Source organism: Typopeltis vanoorti, chromosome 20 (genome assembly GCF_054136105.1).
Source record: "Typopeltis vanoorti isolate ZY-2024b chromosome 20, IOZ_Tvanoo_1.0, whole genome shotgun sequence".
Taxonomy (NCBI): domain Eukaryota; kingdom Metazoa; phylum Arthropoda; class Arachnida; order Uropygi; family Thelyphonidae; genus Typopeltis; species Typopeltis vanoorti.
The window spans coordinates 49494517-49518344 of NC_143568.1; the positions used below are offsets into that span (position 1 = coordinate 49494517).

At 35.1% G+C, this 23828-nt stretch overlaps 1 protein-coding gene across 1 annotated transcript in view; it reads right to left on the reverse strand.

Annotated features, from left to right (window-relative positions):
* lgs (BCL9 domain-containing protein legless) overlaps positions 1-23828 on the reverse strand; it is a 684040-nt gene that overhangs the window by 86994 nt on the left and 573218 nt on the right. Inside the window, exon 11 of the mRNA XM_090410672.1 lies at positions 20086-20623. Within this exon, the coding sequence (XP_090266798.1) occupies positions 20086-20623 (538 nt within the window). The remainder of the gene's footprint in view (positions 1-20085; positions 20624-23828) is intronic.

A 23828-nucleotide genomic window follows, 5' to 3' on the forward strand; every position in this document is an offset into this window, starting at 1 on the left:
TTAGCTGGCATAATAGCCAATTTTTTTTTCATACTCTGATTTAGCTTTCCACCAAACAATACTTGTTACTTTTCTGGCCTGAGCTTTATATATTTCATAACTCCTCTCATTCTTATCTCATGATATTCTTTCCACATCATCATCTTCTTGTGGATCTCTTGCTTAATAAGGTTGCACACATCCATTTCACACCCAACTTATTTATTCTTCAAACACTAGGAATACATTGAGATACTGCCTCATTTAAGCACTTTTTCAGATTCCCATGGATTGCTGACACCTTTCCCATTCAGTAACTGATACCATGCGACCAGAGATAGTATTCTCCTTAGTTGATCATAATTTCCAGCTTTGTAGTTCAACATGTAACCTGTTCTAATTGGAGCATCAATACAATTAGATACTTCTGAAGAAAGCACAGCATGATCACTGTCACCAACTGGTGGTGATATAGCCATATTCTTAACAGAGACCACATCTGATGCTACTATGAGCAAATCCAACACTCATTGACCTCGAGTTCCTTCTTGCACATGCTGCTTGAGAAAGTTGTGTCACAACAATTCAATAAATTCCTCCCTTTTCTTATCATGGGATATCTGATCTACCCAATCATTGTTTAGAAAATTAAAGTCATAATGATCACTTGTTTGGTAATTATAAATGTCATGTCATGATATGTCTGAATATTTATTTTGTTTTCTATAGAGAAAAATCATTCAAATATAGGAATTATGCATTCCTTACGGGAAGTAATTTTTAACTAGGATTATGAATAATCCATCAATAAAACAATTTCGAAAACAAACAGTGAACTTTTTAAAATTAGACATATACAGTTAATTTGGGTCAAAAATTGATTATTTCATGATTACTTAGAATAAAATTCTTTGAGAACAAAAAATATGCTTTCAGCTAACATATAATTAGGCAAAATTAACAAATGATAATTCTGAGATTATCTCTTCTAGGCTGATGTAATATTTATATGATAACATCAATACTGTATTCTACTTCTTTGTAACTATCAACTTCTTTTTATAATTAAAAAAAACAAACAAACCACATTCTCTTATTTTGTCTTGCCATTGACAATTAACTATAATTATAAGATAAAATGAACAGAAATATAAAAATATATTGTATACAGTTAACTCTATTTAATATCTGTATTTAAGGTTAGAACTATGTTATTCAAAAATAAGCATGTCATGATTTCATTAGCACTGACTGAGATACAGCTATGAAACTGAGTTAACATACAGCCAATAAATTTTGCACACCCAATCATTGGTAACAGTAGAGAACAATGAGCAGATCCAAGTGTAGGTTAGAGCTTAAAATTGCAACTGTGTTAAAAATGCTGTATACTAACAGTGAGCATATTTATATCTTTCTTTATATTTCTTTTCTGCAAAATACTACAGTACAACAAAACTTCATTCCTGATGTTTTAATTTGAACAATGATGAAATTCTCAGAAATTATTTTTTCTTTAAAACTAGCATGATCTTATAAACAATTATGTATTTAAAGAATTATATTTTCATGAATGCATTTATGCATTAATGAAAATATAATTCTTTTAATGCACATAACACATCAGATGCTACTGATTATTATTATATCATTATTATTCGTGACACCTCCAAGGAATCTGAAGTCTCATTGCGGGAGGACACCCACTACACAAATGTCCCCACACTACACCGAACCTCTACTACCAATAATCTCCATCAACGCCATCTACCGCCCACCACCACAACTAGTATTTTTTGTCTGTATGTGGGATGAAAAACCCGAGTTTCCAGGAGAAAAAACCCTCATACCTCCGTATGAGATTGGCTAATTCACCTTCGACTGAAAAAGTTCACATAAAGATTCCCACCGTCATGACGAGAATTGAACTTAGGCCTCTTCCAATCGAAGGGCACAACATACCATTGTTCTTCCAATTGCGCTACGGAGGCGCTGGTCTCTGTATTCTGTAAGTACTGATATTCAGCACTTACAAAATGATTTGAATAGGCCGGAAATTTGGGCAAACAAAAATGGCAATCAGTTTAATGTTAGTAAGTGTAAAGTCATGCAATTTGGTGTGATGAGATTTCCAGATATGATATTTTATTAGTGGGGTTATGCTACAAGAAATTGAAGAGGCAAGGGATCTTGGTGTATTGGTGGATAGGAATTTGAAGTTCAAAGATCACATAACAAAAGTTGCAAATAAAACTCAGAGGAAAATTGCAATGCTGAAGTGCATCTTGACATCCAAGTATAAGGAGGTCATTTTGCCTCTTTATAAGGTTTTGATAAGATCATACCTGGATTATTGTATGCAGATTTGGTCTCCCAGATTCCAAGGGGATAAAGAAGCTGTGGAAAGGGTGCAAAGAAGTGTTACAAAGATTATATCTGGATTATGGGATTTAGATTATGAGACCAGTTTGCGAGTATGTGGATTACAGACTCTGGTTAACAGGAGAAAGAAAGGTGATAATAGAGGTCTATAAACTTTTGAATGGTTGTTATAGGACAGGGGTGTTCAACCTGTCGATCGCAGAGCAATTTCTGGTCGATTTCTTATGTATTCCTCCATACTTACAAGTTTAATTAAAACTGAAAACATAATATTTTATTTATCATTATTTTGTATTATTTTTAATTTGCTTTAAGTGTATTGCTATTGTTTATTTATTTTTCGTCAAATCAGTAATTTTCTTATAAACCCAGGTAAATGAATTAATTTGGATCAGTGGAAGTCAAACAGTGAATACGATTATAAGCAAAGTGTAAAAACTCGATTGTAGCTTAAATATTCCAAAGCACATTACATCAATTTTTTACTTAGGTTAAGTCCCATGTGAATATTGTAAAAAAATAAACTTTGTTTGTCTTGGTATAGTTTGTATTAGATGTTTTCATAAATAACTCTTTCGAAGCTAACTAACTTTTAGAGTGTTAAAAACAAAGGCAATATTTTTGTCGCCAAAGCTGTACATGGTGGCATTAGAAAGATTGTTATTGAAACTTATATGTATGAGAAAGGCTTGCAAGCTCTAAGTGTAAACATCTCCGAAGTCAGTCAGAAAGAGTTCAAACAACTTTCCGATGGCCGGCAACTAACAATCAAAAGAAAGCGGAGGAGAACAAAAGCCGTGCTGAACTTGAAACTTAAGATGAAAGACTCATACTGATTCTTTGGGGGTTGCCAAACTTCATGCGAGGTCTCAGAGGAGGCCTAATAAAAAGGGACTGAAGCAAGCAGAAGGGGTCCTGGTTCCAGAACTGCTGTCAGAGAGGAGGCTGCCTGGTCCAGATCCACGTTGCTTGAGAGAGGAGTTTCTCGCTTCCAGAAAGGAGCTTCTCGGTTCGAGACATCGCTAGAGAGAGACTACTTCTAGGCCACAGACAAAGTTTTATGACAAGGTTAATGTCAGACATTCACCAGTGTGTTGCGTTTTCATTACAATTTGATGAATCAAACGACTTTACTGATATTGCTCAGTTAATGGTATTTATTCGAATGATATTTCAAGATAATTCAAGTAAAGAAGAACTTTTGAAAATTATACCATTATTGGGAAGGGCTAGGGGAGAAGACATTTTTTCAGCATTTGATGAATTTGTGAAACAACACAAACTTCCGCTTTTTAAACTTATGTCTATTACCTTTTATTATTACCTATCATTGCAGGTGCTCCTGCAATGATAGGTAATAAATCAGGTTTCCTTTCATTATGTAAAAACGATTACAAATATCCAGATTTTTTAACGTACCACTGTATTATTCACCAACAAGTACTGTGTAGTAAAAGATTAAACACAAAAGATGTTTTGGATATTATATTTAAAATTGTAAATTCTGTTCGAAGAAAAGCCCTGCAACAGCAGTTATTTAAATTACAGGCAGATGATGATAGGGAACTTCTGTTGTACAATAATGTTTGCTGGCTCAGCAGAAGTCGATTTTTAGAAAGATTTCTTGTATTAATTAACGATATAAAAATTTTCTTGATGAAAAAGGAGATATTTATCCACAACTGAGTGATAAAAGATAGTTGTTACACTTATCATTTTTAGTAGATTTCTGTACGAAATTAAGCAATTTAAACTTAGAGTTACAATTTAATTGACATGTTAAGTTCAATAAAAACTTTCCAACAATACTTACTTTTATTAAAGAAAAATATAAATGATAGCGAATTTAGACATCTCCCACATTTATTAAAATTTTTTGAACAAAATAAAGAAATGCTTCGCTATGATTTAAAAGAATTTATTCGTGAAATAGAATCAGTTGAGGAAGAAATAAATTCAAGATTCAAAGATTTTAATAAAACTGAAATGATTGTATCTGTTATCAATAATCCAGTTCAAGAAAACTTGAACATCACAGAAATTTTAAATAAAATTAGTGGGCTGTTTGTTATAAACCAAGCTGAAGTAGAACTTGAGATAATAACCATTCAGAATAGTTTACATTTAAAATCAATAAACAATGAAGTCATTTGGAAGTATGCACATGAAAAATTCCCAATATTAACTGGTATTGCACGAAAAATTCTGTCATGTTTCGGATCGAGATACTTGTCAGAATCCGCTTTTTCAAATATGACCGTCATAAAAAATCGATTAAGAAACCAAATTACAAATGATCATTTGGATAATCGTCTGTGATTGGCCACTTCTTCGTATCAACTTAACTATGAAAATATTGCGAGGTCCAAACAATGCCAAATTTCACATTAACTTCTTTTTTTTTTTTTAAATCAAGCAGCATTTTCTGTAACTTGTGAATTTGTAATCAATCTGTTGTGTTTTCTAACTTTGGTTTTCCAAAATAGAGAAATAAATATTTTATTCCAATATATATATATATATATATTTTTTTTTGTTGTATTAAAATAATTAAAAGTGATAAATAAATTTCTAAATACACAAATAAAGTTTTTAGTTGTTTATTTGTGCATAATCAGATATCACGTTGGGGGAACGTGATCTATATGAGAGAGTAGATCTCCGAATAACTTTTTATAGAAAAGTAGCTCACGTAGTAAAAAAGGTTGAACACCACTGTTATAGGATATCATCTGATGAAATTTTTCGTCTCATGGAAGGTAAGTTAACTTTATTCACAGTCAAGAAAGGGGTAAGAGCTAGGTTTTTCTCTCACAAAGCAGTGAGTGAGTGGAATAGTTTGCTTTTAGGGAAAATGAGTGCATATAGAGTGAATGAATTTAAGGGAAGGTACGAGAGCTGGTATGAGTGATTTACAGCCTCTCTTGATGAGTTCTTGAGGTTCATCAAGGTGAGGGACTCATCTCAGATAATAACAATAATAATAATTATCATTTACAATGTTAGAATTTTATGTCATCTGATCTTTAATTTCACTATTTGAAATCTGCTGAATAAATGTGTCTCTCTCCATGGTGTGTGGAATTGGGTATTCTGAAAACATGCTTATACTTTTCTATATTTATGATTTCTATACTATGCCAACAATAAAAGTTCCATTATGTGCCAATCATAACCTCAGGGATGTGATATGACATCAAGTAATTAACTTACATTTAGTGTGAAAAGTTTATTGAATTTGTTTAAGATTAACAAACTTTGCAACCTCTTTGAATGCAAAAGTGAAATGTATTTTACTATTTTCTTATATTGAAAACAGGAAAATAGTAATAACTCATCAAAGCAATAAAAAATTGATTACTATAATGTTAAACATTTGCTGTTTCTGTAACTTTTTTTAAACTACTACTAGTAGCATGCTAAGTTAATAACTGACCCAGATATATAACATTTTTCTAAAATGCAAATGTGGTGAAGATAAATAAAAGTCAAATTCTATTGATAATGACTAATTCATAATTCAGTACTTGGAAAATGGAAGCTCTACAAATTTGAAAATTAAAATGTACCTGTTGAAGAAAAATAAAAATTATCTTGCACATTATTTTATTATCAAAATTTAGGATGTATGCTAATTGTTTTTATAAATAATACCCCCCCCCCATCCCAAGTTACACAAAAGGCTCTTTTTTAAGAGCCTTTCAGTTTTTATTCAGAACTATATTTCAAAAAAATTTAGGATTATTATTTATAAATGACTATTATTTGATACCAAATAGGCAAATGATATTGGAAATAATCTCTCCTCTTTTCTGCACTTTTACTAGAAATGTGAATAATATTGCGATCAAATTTTTTATAAGTAGCATACTGTTGCTTCTTTGCAATTTTTAAAATGTCCATCTCCTATTAGAGAGCATGATTCTTTTAATAAGAATAAATGATGCATACAGGAAAAAGAAATGACTGATGGAATAAAAAAAAAAAGAAAAATAGATGCCCAAAGTGTATTTTTGCTTGAAATGTGAAATATTAGTTTTCTATAATTAATATAGAACACTCACATCTAATAGAAATGCACATACAAAAAAACTGAGATGCAAAAACATATAACTTCCATTTTCTTGAATTTAGAGTAGTAACAGAAAATCAAAATTTGTACTATGAAATGGAAGTTATTCTTCCCCAGTGCACAAATGACACCTGTTATTTGAACTCATCACATTTATCAACTTAGTTTATTTTCAAAAATGAAATGTAATTTAATTTCTGCAGCTGACAAAGTTCATAAAAGAAAAAGTAATCTATTAATGAAAATAAGCAAACAAACAAAAGTATGTAAAAAAAAGTTCTTGTAGAAATGAGCAGTGTCATGCTTGTGGGGTCGTGTATTTATTTCTTTTATAAACATTTGCATTTAACTTGCAAAATTAAATTAAACTGTATGAATACAGCAGTTTTGCATGATAAATGCATTTGTGCACTATAGGGAAAATTTCCCATCACAGTGCTTACTTTGGTATACTGTACCAAATGTATATTTTACCTAAATGCAAGATGATAGAAGCTATATGTTTTGCACCCTTAGTATGTGCATACTAATTCTATATTAATTTTGAGAAGCTAATATTTCACATTCCAAACAAGAGGGTTCAGGTGTCTTTCTTTTCTTTTGATCAGTCATTTTCAGTCATTTTCAAAATCCTTACATTATAAACTTGAGTTTATAATGTAAGGATTTTTTTTTTCACCCAGAAACTCAGGTTTTTCATCTCCCAGAACTGGCAAATCAGCCCCGTGAAGACATGCATTTACACACGTGCCTTATCCTCGAGACGGTTGCAAGAATACGAAACCTTGACAATGTAAAAGGTAGAAGAGGAGGAAAGAAAAAGTTTATAATGTACACAGTATAAACTTTTTTTTTTTTAAATTAAATTTTTGACAGCAAAGAGCACTAATATTGTGAAAACAAATTTCGCACACATAGTGCCACTTGAGCACATGCTCATACATTGCAAGAAAGCATTATTCTAGGAACTGTAACAAAATGCTGTCTGGTTTGTTATTGTAATATCTTCTTTTATTCTTTATTACTAATTAGCAGTGCGCGCTTTTCCTCTTGTAACCTTTCTCACTTATTCACCTGCATACTATGTTTATCCACCTTCCGTATTTACTAGTCATATGCCTATGAACACCGTAAAATTTATTTGTAAGACTGCGCCATTCAATATATCAATATTCAGCATAAGACAGAATAAAATGTCCAGTAGATCTCTCTCTCTCTCTCTCTCTTACTAGCGTAAATTCCTTCAACAAAGTTTACATAATCAGTCATCTTAAGTAATTAAATTGCGTTTTTAATGCCTTAGTTGTTTCCCACTCACAAGTCCGATTATATTTAGAAACATTGCATTGAAAAATAAAGTATCAGGCAGCACTCTTTTAACAAATAATTAAAACACATTTATTTACATTAATATGAAATATACATGAATCAAACGACAGGGAGATTGCTTTCTCTACTCATCTATAAAATCTTGAGCATAAAATTAGAACCCTTTTACTTCAACACTAAATAATCTCTTTAACTCCAAAACTTATTTACTCTCTGCTTGCAAATTCAACTTATTAAACTTCTAGTTTACTCACAAAGAGGTTAGCTAATGCTCCGTTAAGTTATTTTTACAAACTTGATATCAACGTCTAACATGCCAATTGACTCTCTTATGGACACTTCTTATTACTATTAAACTAATTCTTAGCAGTCCATCTACAACATATTATAAAAGGAAATGTCCAAAAGGATGGAACTTACAAAGGCTCTGCATCGCACATTCAGTCAAAAGTCTTTCACTAAAGTCTTATGGCATTTTTTTCATCTCAGATTTCCAGCTTCCTTCAGAAATGTCTGGCATCAGCAGTATCTTGTCGGGAAAATAGTGGGCTATAGACTGCAACCTGCGGTACTCATTCAGCTCCGGCAAGAGGTTGTTCTCCCACGGCAAAAAGAAAAACTTCCGAGTGAAGCTGCTTCGGGTATTTTACATCGGCATTTCTCCTTTGGCTTGGGCTTGCCGTAATGCCTGGACAACTGGCTCTTCTATCTGCCATCTCCAATAGCTCAAACTGCTGCCTCCTAAAAAACTGTAACTTCTGCCAACTCTCTCTTTTGACTGCCGAAATGGGTCCCCTATCTCATTGGTGACAGGAGGCTCTCTCTCTGCGGCGAAGGAAAGCCCCTATTGCTCGGCTCTGTCCCTTTTTATTATGCCTTCTCTGAGACCTTGCACGAAGGGTTGTAACCCCCCTAAGAATTCGGCATGACTCTTTCATCTTCTTTTAAGTTTAACCCGCACTTCTTTCTCCACCGTGCACTCTTTTGATCATAAGTTGCTGGCCAGCGGAAAGCTGTTTGAACCTTTCAGAGTGACTTTGGAGGTGTTTATGCGCAAAGCTTGTAAGCACTTTCTCTTACACACAAAATTCGTAAATAACCTTTCTTATGCCCTCATAGAGAGCTATTACACAACATTCTGGTGGCAAAAGATTGCCTTTGTTTTTGACATTTTAAAATATTCTTGTTAAAGGATTAATACAGTTCATTTCCAAAGGGTTATTTACAATAATATCTAGCACAAAATATACAGACAAACATGGTTATTTTTACAACATTCTCATGGGACTTGACCTATGTAAAAATCGATGTAAAGCACTTTGATATTTAAGCTACATCGAGTTTTTACAGAACCTCTAGCATATGGGAAAAAATCCACTATCTGAAGATACCGAAAGATACTATTTGCCTATATATGATTATCAATAAGCATATGTGATAATTCATGGTAAAAAATTTAGGGAGACAAAACATGTGTTAAAATAAATACCCCACTTAATACTAAGAAAGTAACAACTGATGTTTCAATCCCTGTATTGAGGTCATCATCAGAAAAATAGATATGTATAAGAAAATCAGCTATATGCTCTTGTATTCTACAAAGGTAAAATGAATCTAAGCTGCTTATCAATCTGTTATCTAGCCTGACCTCTAGTGAGCAAAAAAAAGTTTAAAACAATTGCAAACAGAACCACAATAAACATTCCTAAAGTCCTCTCGTATTGAGTTTTCCTTCTGGGCTTGTTCCGGTTGCTATAATTGTTGTACATGGGTCCTCCACATTCTTGGAATGATTAGTCCATCATTTTTGTTCAGGCTTGGATTGTGTTTAATCATTTCACATGCTTCTTTAAATTTCCTCTCAAACCAGGTTTTGGTGCGGTGTAGGGAGTTGGTGTTTTCCAGTCAATTCTATGGTATGTATGGAGTGTGTGGTCTGATAGGTGGTTTTTCCATAATGGAGGTATTTAATGTGTTGTTTGTGTTCTTCTTTCCTGATTGGTATAGTGTGTTCTGTTTCTCCCATGTAGGGTAGGTTGCATGTACACTGGATTTTGTAAACCCCTAGGTGAGCAGGTGTAGAAGAGGATCTTTGAAAGAACTGAGTAGACTTCTTAATTTTGTCGGGGGTTTGAAGATAGTCTTGATGTTGTATTTGTGTAGTGATCTGTCTATATTTTCTGAAATGCTTCTGACATATGGTATGGATATGGCATTCTTAAAGCCTTTTTTGTTTTTACTGGTGTTTTTGTGGAAGATTTTGTGAATTGTTTTTTTATTATAGCCATATTTTCTAAATGTATGATGATCTTGAATTCCTGGTTTAGAGCTTGCTCATTCACCTGACATCACGGCCCTCTTTACCCACGTACTCTGCTCCGGGTATTTCGTGTAGTAAAACAATCTTTTTTTTTTGCCTACAAAGAGAAGGTATGGCCATGGGCTCACCCCATCCCCCCAATCGCAAACTTTTACATGGAAGACTTTGAGAAACGAGCTTTACATTCGGCCAGCCTAAAGCCCAAAGTCTGGCTCAGATATTATTATTATTATTAGACACCTCCACAGAGTCCAAAGACTCATTGAGGGAGAGTATGTCAACAGCATCGAACGATTGATCCTTCCAACTACTAACTGTGCTCAAACTTGCTTAACTTTTTTCGTGAGCCATTAGTAGAGTGACTCTACCAATCAACCAACCTTTGCTGGCAATGTCGATATTTTCGCCATTTGGTCCCACGGCTGCAAAACACTAAATACATTCCTCAGCCACCTGAACAAACAACACAAATGTATCCAATTCACCACTGAAATCGAAAATATCACATCTTCACCCAGGCTGTCTCTCCTTCTCTGTCTACCACAAACTTACACACACAGGTCAGTACATACACAAAAATTCATACCACCACCAAAACACAAAAACTATGAGTCATAGCACCCTCAAACACAGAGCACTAACTATTTCCTCGAATGAGCACGCTCTAAACCAGGAATTCGAGATCATTATTCATACATTTATAAAAAAGGGCTATAATAAAAAAACAATTCACAAGATCGTCCACAAAAACACCACTAAAAAAAAATAAAAATAAAAAAATTTAAGAATGCCATATCCATACCATATGGATGGATATGGCATTAGAGAAAAAATAGACAGAACACTACACAAATACAACATCAAGACTACCTTCAAACACGTGACAAAATTAAGAAATCTACTCAGTTCTTCCAAAGATCTTCTTCCACACCTGCCCCCCCCCCCCCCCCCCCCCCTAGGGGTTTACAAAATCCAGAGTACATGTAACTTACCCTACATAGGGGAAACAGGATGCACTATACCAATCAGGAAAGAAGGACACAAACAACACATTAAATACCTCCATTATGGAAAAACCAGCCTATCAGACCATGCACTCCATACATACCATAGAATTGACTGGAAAGGTACCAAGTCCCTGCACCGCACCAAAACCTGTTTGAGAGGAAATTTAAAGAAGCATGTGAAATGAGTAAACACAATCTAAACCTGAACAAAAATGACAGACTAATCATTCTAAGAATGTGGAGGACCCTTCTACAACCATTATAGAAACTGGAACAAGCCTAGAAGGAAAACTCAATACGAGAGGACTTTAGGAATGTTTATTGTAGTTCTGTTTGTAAATTTTTTTAAACTCTATTTTATTTTTATTAATTTTTTAAACTTTTTTTTTGCTCACTAGAGGTCAGGCTAGATAGATTGATAAGCAGCTTAGATTCACTTTACCTTTGTAGAGTACAAGAGCATGTAGCTTGTTTTCTTATACATACGTATTTTTCTGATGATGACTTCAATACAGGGGCGAAACATCAATTGTTACTTTCTTAGTATTAAGTATTTATTTTAACATGTGTGTTTTGTCTCCATAAATTCTTAACCTAACCTTAAAAGAAAGAAAAGCATATGATAAGTTATATAAGGCTGACCTGTACTCAAAAGATGGAGAAAATCTTGTGTTATTTATATAGATGCTCACTATAGCAAACCTCTAGAGACATTTATAGTACAAGCTTTGCTATTAGTGAACTTAGGGGAAAAATATCCTGCCAGGCTATCCTATAAAAGAAATGGCTTCTTTAGATGTCTCCTCTATATATACAAATGTTGATGTGCCCAAAACCTTAGATACTGTCCACACATTGCTTATAAATTATCAGATGGTACAAAATTATCTCCTATGGATATTCTCTCGATAATTATATTTTATTATTATAATCTCAGCAATTTCTTTAAACAGAATGATAACTTTTATGAACAAATTCTCAGTCTTCCCCTGGATCCAAACATTAGCAAGCTACTTGAACTTTTTCTTACCATTATGGAAACACAGTTTCCATAATAGTAAGAAATTACCATTATTATGTATGTATTACATACATAATAATGGTAAGAAATTTACATTTACATACAGTAGATACATGTAGGTATCAGAAATACAAATGCTATACAACAGTTATTCCATTCTTTCAACACTTTTATCCATAAACTTTTTAAATTTGAACCTCATTAGATTCTATCATCCTATCAGTACTCAAAAACCACTAACATTGAAAATTATTTGCATTTCATCTCTTATCACCCTTACTGTATCAAAAAATCTGCCATATTAAACAATTCATTAATGCCTAAAATGCTCATCCTCTAGCATGGCTTTAAACCAAGAAATTACATGTTTGAAAGACAGCTTCCATTCTTAATAGTATCTCCAACAACTATGCTATTCACTCAGCCAAAATCATATACCTTCTTCTCAAAGAAACACATCAAGATCCCATGTAGTCTTAAAATTCCCATGTATCCACAATATTTTTAAAGCCATAAAATGTAAAAATGCATCTTCAAAATATTCAAATTATAAAATTGTCTTCACCACCAGCAACAAACTATGAAATTTACTAAAACACAGAATCACAACAGCACAGACAGATGTGTTATTATTCCATAATGTTGTTTATAAATTAACTGCCAATCATGATGCAATACCAGTTACACTGGATCTACCAGCTGTTCCATAAAGTTGCAGTTGACTGAACATTATCAAAATTGCAACATTCCTATACCAGACTACTCACTTTCCACTGCTAAGAAATAAACACAAACAAAAACATTCCACTAATGAGATATTCTTACATGCAATACAATCTAAACATGATGTGATGACCTAAAATTCAGGTCACCATTATAGACTTTCAAGAAAACAATTGAAAAAGTTGCCCTGAATCACAAGTGATAAGAATCATCTGATGCCATAAGCACAAAAAGACCCATCCTATCTATGGAATTTCTAGAATTCTTGAGGGAAAAATGTCTTAAGCAACATGTAATAGAGGGAACAAGAGGTTCAAGAGTTTTGGATTTGGTTATAGCATCAGAAGAGTTGATAATAACTGAGATGACATCTCTCCCACCAGTTGGAGAGAGTGACCATATGGTTTTGACTTGGAAAAGGAATAGACATGCAGGAGTATCAACAAAGAGATAGAAACGAATGTGGAATTATAAGGCAGGTGATTATAATAGTCTAAGACGTCAACTTGGAGAAGTTTCGTGGAGGGAGAAATTGGAAGGACGGATATCATTAGTGCGTGGGAAATTATGAAAGAATATTTGTTAGCAGCAATGGTAAGTTGTATACCACGAGTGAACAAGAGGACACAATTTGGAGTAAAGTGGATGACAAACAATATTAAACAGGAACTGCATGTGACAAAGAGGCTATGGAAGAGATATAAGGAGACAGGTGAAGGGAAGATGCATGAAGAGTATAAGACATAGGCCATAAGAGTGACTAGTATGGTAAGGAAGACGAAACTGGAATATCAGAGGAGATCGGCCCTAAGATTCAAAGAAAATCCTAGGGAATTTTTTAGCTATGTGGCCAGTAGGAGGAGAAATGACTATGGAAGAATGATATTGTGGGATAAAAATGGGAATAGAGTGACTGATGCAGAGGACATAGTAGAATTGCCAATGAACACTTTATTTGAGTATTTCATCCTGGAGGAGTCAGTTTTAATGCTAGAGGGGATTGGGCAGGTTCAAGGTTTAGAGGTACAGGAGGAGAGTGTGTTTCAAATACTGAGTACTCTGGATGTCAGTAAAGCTGTGGGACTGGATGGTATTTCACCACGAGTTTTGAAAGAATGTGCTAGGGAACTGACAGTGCCTTTGACCTGGCTTTTCCATGAAAGTCTGGCTGTGGGAAAGGTGCCCATGGAATGGAAGGAAGGTAAGATGGTACCATTGCATAAGGGCGGTAGCAGACTGGAAGTGTCTAATTATAGACCAGTTTGTGTGTCATCAGTAGTTAGTAAGATCTTGGAGAAAGTAATGAAGGACCGTATACAGCACTGGGCAGATGAGGGTAATGTTATCTGTGAGAATCAACATGGATTTGTGAAGGGGTGCTCTTGTTTTAGTAATATGCTTGCCTTTTATGATAAAGTTACAAGAGTATTAGATGAGGGAAAGGCATATACTGCAATTTTCTTAGACTTAGCGAAGGCATTTGACAGGGTGCCACACGATAAGCTGAAATTTAAGTTGCAGCACATGGGTCTGGATGTCAGATTGGTCAAATGGATTCAGGATTGGCTGTCCGATAGGGATCAGAGAGTTGTGTATGGCGGGGCAGTTTCAAGGAAGCAGAGGGTTCCAAGTGGGGTCCTACAGGGCTCAGTACTGGGACCTATATTGTTTAACCTTTACATCAATGACATTGTCAGTGGATTGCAAGGGGGTATTCAGTTGTTTGCAGATGATGCGAGGCTGGGAAGGATTATTAGTAATAGTACAGATGTGGCAGTCCTGCAAGAGGATTTGAATAAGCTAGATAGATGGGCAAATGAATGGGGATGTCGGTTTAATGTAGAAAAATGTAAGGTCCTGAGGTTTGGGAAACATCGATGGGACACCGCATACTCTATGGGAGGAGTTATACTGGAGGAAGTAGGGGAGACAAGAGATCTGGGGTTGATGATTGATAGAAACCTGAAATTTTGGGGATATATTGCAAAGGTAGTGAAGGTAACACAGAGGATTGCTGCAATAATGAGAAGGACACTGACCTGCAGAGATAAAACAGTTATCATTCCATTGTACCAGACCCTAATCAGACCATTCTTGGACTATTGTTCTCAGATTTGGTCCCCAGGATTTGAAGGGGATAAATTAACTGTGCAAAGGCGGATAACAAAGATGGTTTCAGGACTGTACAATGATAGTTATGAGGATCGGCTGAGGGAATGTAGACTGCAGAGTTTGGTGGATAGAAGAAAGGAGAGGTGATATGATTAAGACTTTTAAACTGTTGAGAGGTGGTTATAGGATTGACACTGGGGAGTTCTTTCGCTTGGTTGAATAGCAAAATATTCCTCCACTTCTACCTTACTAGAACCTTCTGTGGGACCATAGGCACAAATAAGTCTCATTGTCCAATCCCCCATTCTGATATTAGCCTACATCACTCTACTTGAGACTGCCTGCAATTCAAGAAGATTAGCCTCATATTTTGTGTTGAATACTATGGCTACTGCTTCTTTTCCTTGATTGTCATTTCCTGAATATAACATTTTGTATTTATTGCTCATAAAGATCTCACCGGTTTTTGTCTTTTTAGTTTCAGAAAGATTAGCTTTCTGGGATTCACCCCTATTATGTCAATCTGGTACTTATCTAATTCTTCACCTAGCTCCATTTCTTTGCCATTCAGGCTTCTTTTGTTGATAGTACCGATCTTTAACTCTGGTGATGTTGAGTTGGGGTGCGCTTTCAGATTTGTTCCAGTAGCTGACTTTTTGCTGTTTGCCTTGGTTCCCTGGCCCGGTTAAACAAGGCCTGGGGGCCTTGTTTAACCGGGCAAGGCCTCAGCCGGTATGAAATTTTGTCACGTTGTATCATCATTTCGTATATTGGTTTAAGCCAATAAGAATACAATTTGGTCAGCTAAATCCCAAATTGCCAGCCCATCATCGTTCGTTCAGTATCTTGATAGATACCCAACAGGGTGCACCACGAGAAGGTGAGGTTTGGACATTAGGTTTCTTACTATTATGTTCAAAAAGTATGATTTCCCCTGGGTGCGTACATGATATTCACGTGATTTTCTCCATGTGACATTTCAAAACAAGTTTAACTATGATTTTACAGGAGAGGCAGAAGTTTACCATCAAATATGTGCAAATGCAAAGAATGAAAGGTGTCACTCCCTTGTCTGACTCATTTCCATTGGGCCCAATTGAGTGTTATCCTCTCAGCCCGGCATTTATTTCACAGTAGTGATATTTATATATTTTTAACTCATTTATTATATTAGGTATTTTTTCCAACACAAATAAATAATTATTTATTCCTATTTCAACTGAATATTAGGTTTGGTACTATAATTTTCAAATTAACTCCTCTGTTACAACTTCCAAAGTTGAATAGGGAGGAAACGACAAAACTGACCATTATGTCGGTATGTTGGAGTGAGATTCACCAGTAATCCCCCCCCCCCACACACACACAACAATATGGTGTTGTAAAAACACTATATAAGGCAAAATTAATCTGTTCAGATGACAATGCCCTAACCACTGAACTAAACCACATCCTTAACACTTTCTTAGTCAATGGCTACAACCCCCCAAAAATATTAAAACCAGTTAACCACAACTCCCCTCCCCATTCATAACAAAGATTACACTAAATTCATCACCATTCCCTATATCCAGGGCACCTCTGAAAAGTTAACCAAAATCTTAAAAAAATATGACCTGACTTCTTGTTACAAACCATATAAAAAATTGGCATCCCTTATCTGCTCCACCAAAGACCAATCACTTCCCTTAAACCTACCTGGGGTATAGGTTCCTTGCAGCTGTAAACTGTCCTACTTTGGACAAACAGGCTGGACAGCAAATGTCAGGATTTTGGAACACAAAGACTACATCTGGTTTCATCAGTACAGCCACTCTGGGCTTGCAGACCATGCTCTGGAAACCCGCCACAAAATACGTTGGAAGAAAGCCAAAGTAATATGCTGCAGCAAGTTTAAGTGTGAAAGATTATTCATAGAATCAGCCTCAGCTCTAAAAAACGTTTCAAACCTCAACAAATTTGGGTGCACGAGACTGTCCCAAATTTGGGAGACTTACATCATGATCAGCCCCAACGGCCAAGACAACCCAATATAGCCCGCTAAGGGGCACCATTAGGACTTTAGGAACAACAATAGTTTCTGATCTTCTGCTTCATTTGCTTTTTGTAGTGCCTGCATGCATGTGCTATATTTGTATGTTCCCATGAAGATGGCAATGTGACATTGCCGAAATATAGGAAGTATTTATTAAAGTTTCTTTTAATTAATATTCCAGTATACGTTGTAAATTCCTTAAATAATTTAATAGTCATGGTTAGGCAACATTTCAAAAGAGATGCAATATATAGCTGAGCTTTTAAATCATGCACTATTCAAAGAGGTAAGTGGTTGTGATACTCCTTATTGTAGCTGTTTTTCAGAAACTATAGTGTACAGACAGTTCATCCATTAGAATCATCCACAAGAATAGCATGAAAGCAGGGAATTAAATATCAAGGCTCTGCAAATAAAGATTTGTCTGTTAGGTAATACTCTGACATCTTAAGTTCCTCTTGAAACACCAAAGGATTGCTGTCACTTTAAAAATAATAATTTTGTTATAGAACTGAATGTCACAAATAATTTAACTTTTCTATGATTTGATGACTATTTATAAATTACCATATTAGTCATCAAATCAATTTTTACAGCACACAATCAGAGCATCTAAATTCAGCTGACGTTAATAAATGATGTAGACATAGGGATGAAAAGCAAGGAAACAATGAGGATGAATTAGGCCTTTAATTGTGCTTCAGTGGATTATCTCAACCAAAAGTTTAAGGTGTATAATTTCTGGAAGCAAGAATACCAAATGTTATATCGATAGCCTGAACACTATGTTGCTTTACACTGCGAAAACATCTGAGATGAGTATAAGCACACTGTACCACATCACATTGCAATGGTTCAGGTCACATTTAAAGAAATGAGTGTAAAGATTGCAGCATCCAAATTTGAATCCTACAGAGAAACTTTAGATTAGAATGTCAGTTAAGAGCTAAATCAACACATCCAACTTTCCTACAGGAACTGGTTGACATTTTGGTGGAGAAATTCATCAAAATATCTATGTCTATTTATCAACATTGTGGAAAGTCTACCCAGAAAAGTGGCATGTACAAATGCAATATACAATGAAAAAATGTTTTCAAACTAATCTTACTAATGATGTCACTTCATGTCATGATTAATGAATCTACATACTTTGGCAAGCAAATAATTTCTGTAATATTGTGTGCATGTGTATTATACATCAGCCTTTCAGTCTTTACCTAAGCATGACAAAATAAAGGCTTGTATGTGAAGTATCTTCATTACTGCTTGCGTATAGAGGTGGCTGATTCCACATCAGTTTGTTCTGCTAGTCCATTATGCATTGTGGAAGAGTTATGATCCAGTCCAACTTTGACTTTGATTAAAATCTCATCAGTAGAAGAAGTCTCATTACTTCCATATATAAGTAACAAAATGGTGTAACATGACTTCTTATTATCACAGTACTCTGGATCAGATATAGTTATGGCAATTCCCCCCCCCACCCCCCAGATCAGAGTTAGATTTGACAAGAAATTAAATTCTTGTTTCATCTTTATGCTTGAGTGAAGGATTAAAACAAGAATATAATTTACTTTCTGACCAAACAAACCAAAACTGCCTCTTATTCAGTGATGTCACATCATTCTGCTGCTTATGTATAAAAATATGGCTTCTCCCATTGATTTGACTCTCAATATTTCCATGGATTTAGTTTCTGGTGATATGACCTTGATCACAGTATTTCAGAAGATGCTTGCCTAATATAAAGCTTCTAATGATGTGTCTTTAATCAAAATCTTCCAGAAGAGAGAGTTGGTTCTTGCTTGCCTGGGTTTTGGCATACAGTGGAGCATCCTGGAGAGTATTCTAAATTTTTTCCATATTTAGAATGACGAGTGTTAAAGTAATCTTCCAGAGAGTGATTAATCTATGAGTAGAGATGGTTAGTGCTTGCTGCTAGCTAAACTGAGGTTCAGATTGGTGGTGAGTTGTTGCTTGCTGTGAAGTAGAGTCAAGTTTTGGCACCAATACTGATACACCAATTCACATCAAGAGTGTTGAATTTTAAAGTGATATACCAGAGGTTTCTTACCGTAATACTAGAGTTGGTGCCTATTTATTACTTGGTATAAGTGAGGTTCAGGTTGGTGGTGAGCTTTTTCCTGCTACTGAGTAGAGCCAAAGTTTGACAGTGTGTCATACGAGTATAGGGGAACCAATGTATCCTGGAATGTTCCAGATTTAGAGTGATGACTTTTTAAAAATAATCATTATAGATCATTCATAGTTTTTGGAGAAGGCCAACACACCTTTGTTAAACCTTAATAAAAACTGCTCTGATGACTTTTCCCACAATGCAGTATACACATTTAAATGTGAGATGTGCATTATGTGATACCGAGGCAAAAAGATGTGAAGTCACTTCATGTGCAAATCTTGATTTATTCATACTTGAGTGAAGGATGAAAGCAAGAATATAATTTCTTGTTTAAGTACAATGAATCTTCTGGTTCAGGAAAAAACTTGCTGCAAGTGTTTTTTTTTTAAAGTATATTAGATCCACAGATGAAAGGTTATGCAAGACCCGTTGACCTGGTTGGCCAAGTGGTTAGCATACCCACTCTCTAACCAACAGGGTGCACGGATATTTGTGATTGTCTTTAGGTGGTAGAGGAATTTCATCACCCAGTGTGAGATATCATCCCTGCTTATTGGAGGCCTGAAGTGGCTTGAAAAATCCTTAGATCACTCACAGTACAAAATGAATTATAGGCATGCAAATAACGTTTCGCAGGTGGGAGCAACATAAAGACCCATAGTGTGGGCAAGAGTGTAAGAAAAAAGGAGGTACCTGTTGACATTTTTTAAAATTTTTTTAAACAGCTGAAGGTTATAAGTCTTCGCAGAAGACAGAGTGAGAAAGGCTGTTCCAAAGAACAAAGGTAGGCAGAACGAAAGAGAAGACAGAAGTTGGTTTGGCAAGTTGGCGTTGGACTGTAAATGGGTGATGACTGGTAGCTGCTCTTGTTCTTATTGTGTGTGTGTGTGTGTGTGTGTGTGTGTGTGTGTGTGTGTGTGTGTGTGTGTGTGTGTGTGTTACATAAATTAAAACATGCCTACCTGTCAAAGTAGAAGGTCCTGCAGGTACCTGATTCATCAGAGATGGATTTAAGCCAGGACCACCACTTGGAGCCTGATATGGACTACCATAAGGTGGAGTACCCATATTGTTCATACAAGTCATCATGCCGCCTCCAGAACCTGCCATTCCCATTCCAGATGCTGCAGGATTCTGAAATCTTGGATTTACAGGATTCTGTCCTATGTTTTGAGAAAACTGTTGTTGGGGCCAAGGCTGTGGTGCACCAGGCCCACACATCATATCGGGTGACATTTCTTGACCTATACCTGTTCCTCCAATTGTATTTGCATTTGGCCATCCACCAGGTGCTCTAGGATTAGCTGTACATGGTCCAGGTCCATGAACGCTGCATGGTCCAGTACAAGGTGAGGGATACTGATGATTAATCATATATGGGGAAGGGAACTGATTCACCACTCCTTTCATATGCCTACTTCCTTGTTTCATTTGAGCCAAAGTGTTTAACCACGCTGCAGGATTTTGTCGATTGAACTGTTGTACTTTAAGTGGATGTTTCTGATAAACAAATATACATATTATTAAATAATGAATATAGATACTTAACTTTACACATACACATATATATATATATATTTAAATTTCTACAAATAAAAAAAATAATAATAACAAAAATGCATCCAAACATTTCTGACAAATGGCTATATGGTTAATTTTTGTGGACCAGATGCTAATTAAAATAGCATAGCTGTCAATAGGTAGCTAGACAAAAAAAAGCTTAACAAGCATACTTAGTAGCAAATATTTATTCTCTTAAAACTGTCATCCACTTGCTGTATTATATTTTTATTAATTTTTGTGGTAGCATTACTGTATTTTGTAAGTCCTATTATAATGATGTGTTAAGTGCTCAACATAAGCAACACAAGATCACATTAAATGAAAAGTACTGAATGTTTATACTGGATTAATCTGATTATTTAGTTTGTGAACTGGATTATTCAGTTCACAAACTAAATAAAAACAAATCAAGCCAGATCAGAAGAAACATAAAAGCAGACAATTATCTTGTCACCAGTCAGTCAAAAATCAACATAGTGCTTCTTCATCTCAAATTCTCACAAAATTTCAAAATTCTATGTCTAGCCTTCATACAGTTCTCATTAAATAATATGCAGAGATAGGCAAGGACTATTAAGTACACATACCATGTCTGTCAATTCTCTCTCGGTATGTGTGCATGAACATTCTTGACTAATTTGCCTATTCTATGGAAAAAGTGCCGAGTTCTGAAAAGGTACACAAAACAAAACTAATATGTTATTTTAACCCGTATATTTCTAAAAAAAAAAATTCCTCAGGTATGTAATAATTTTTGAGCTACTTTCATGAAAACATAACTTCTTTATAAGTGAAAAAGAAGATTAGGCATTTCAACTATTAGTTACATTTTTTGTACCATTCATTATGTCACACTCCTAATCATTCTTATTGGCAACCAGCAAGCACTCTCATTTTTCTGATCACTTGCTGTGCCTTTTCTTAACTATTTTAAAAGATACAGACCAAAAGCTTTAGCCTCTGTTTGTGCATGTTATGCAATCAGTGCAAGTGAAATAACAAAGATCCAGCATTCAAATATGTAAATTTATCCAAAGATATAACATCACTAGTGGTGATGAAGTTAGCAGCCTCTCATATTTGAATTTGGAAGATATATCTATTTAATCAAGGAATTTCTTTTACTTTTTGCTAAAATATTAGAATGATGAGTGAAAACTGAGCAATTATTATAAGGGACTGCAACTATGAGAACAGAGAATAGAAGGGTACATGGCTAGAGTGGACCTGGGGTTTGAGAGTGCTGGATCTGGCAATACCATCAGAAGATGTATCCATAACCAATACATCTCTATCTTCTCTAATCAGGGAAAGTGACCATGCAGTCTTGTAGGGGAAGTTGTTCAAATAAGAAAGGAACTACACATGGAAATACAAAGTTATCAATTATGACAAACTTAGGAGGCAACTTGTAGCTGAGTCATGAGAAGCAACAAGGCAAGAATGTCATTAATGCATGAAAAATTGTGAGCAATTCTATGAAGGAAGTTGTATTGGATTGCATATCCAGGGTCAAGAGGAAAAACCAAAAGGAAAACATTGTGGAAGGGAAAAAATATATATATATACACACGAGGGTGGTCTGAAAAGTTCTCGGCCTAACAATGTAAAAACGAATTTATAATTTCAAAATTATTTTTATTTTTCAACATAATCTCCATTAAGACTAATACATTTATTCCAGCAATGCTCCAGTGCCATTATCCCTGTAGTGGTTGTCAATAAGATCTGCCAAATACCCCTTTACAGCTGCAATAATCACCTCTTGATTCAAAGAAAAATGCTGACCAGAAAGAGTTTTAGTTTTGGGAAGAAATAGAAGTCAGAGGGAGAGGAAGCCAAATCTGGCTCCCAAATCTGTGGATGTTCCAACAATTCATAATGCAGATCCCTTAATTTTCTCATTGCCAAAACACTTGATTTTTTGCCAAAACAAGATTATTTTTTCCCTCCGGCAAACATGGTCTTTTCTCATGAATTTTTTCATCTAGTGTGGTGAAAAGATCAGAATAATATTCCCTGGTTATTGTTTTACCCTTCTCAAGATAATTAATAAACAAAATATCTTTAGCATCCCAAAACACCGATGCCATGACCTTTCCTGCTGATGGAACAGACTTTGTCTTCTTTGGCGCTGAACAACTGGCTTGTGTCCACTGTTTTGATTGCTGTTTGGATTGTGGTGTGTAATGGTGAATCCAAGTCTCATCCATAGTAATAAATCAATGTACAAAATCAGTTGTATTCTTGTTAAAACACTCCAAGCACTGTTCAGATTTTCATGCGATTGCGTTTTTGATCTGCTGTGAGCAAGCGTGATGCCCACCTTGCACAAAGCTTTTTTATATGCAATTCTTCATGCAAAATATATCCTACACGTTCTTTTGAAATGCCTATAGTCTCAGCAGTTTCATGCACTCTGACTCGCAGGTCATCCAATACCAAATCATGCAATTGATCAATGATTTCTGGTGTTGTTACACTTTTTGGACGTCCTTCACGTGAATCATCTTCAAGGCTGGTATGGCTACGTTTAAACTCGGCAGCCCATTTTTTAATTGAAAACAAAGGAGAAGAGTGTCCATAAACTTTTATGAACTTCGAATGAATTTCCTTTGGTGTTCAACCTTCTTTTACAAAGAATTTTATAACCACACGATACTCAATTTTATCCACTTCAAGGGATACAGACAACACTTTTGCTTCAGACAGGTGTATAAAACAAATAACTTAATAGAATGACTTGCAATTTCACATGGATGCTTATGACAGATGTACCAACTTAGAAAAAAACATCTCTTGCTGATAGTGTCGTCTAAGGTCGAGGCCGAGAACTTTTCAGACGACCTTCGTGTGTGTAAAATGAGAGTGACTAGTGGAGTGCCTCGGATCTTGTATTTGGGCCCTACTGTTTAATCTGTATACTAATGACACAGGAAATGATTTAACAGGGGTATTCAGAAGTTTGAGGATTGTTTGTAGCATGATATAAATAAATTGGCAGTGTAGGCAAAGGATAATGGTTGTTAGTTTAATGTGCAAAATCTTTCATGATAAGCTGGGAGGTAGCAGGGGTTTTCCCTTCTGGAAACTCGGGTTTTTCATCCTGCATACAGACAAATTGGACCTTCAGAACACACGC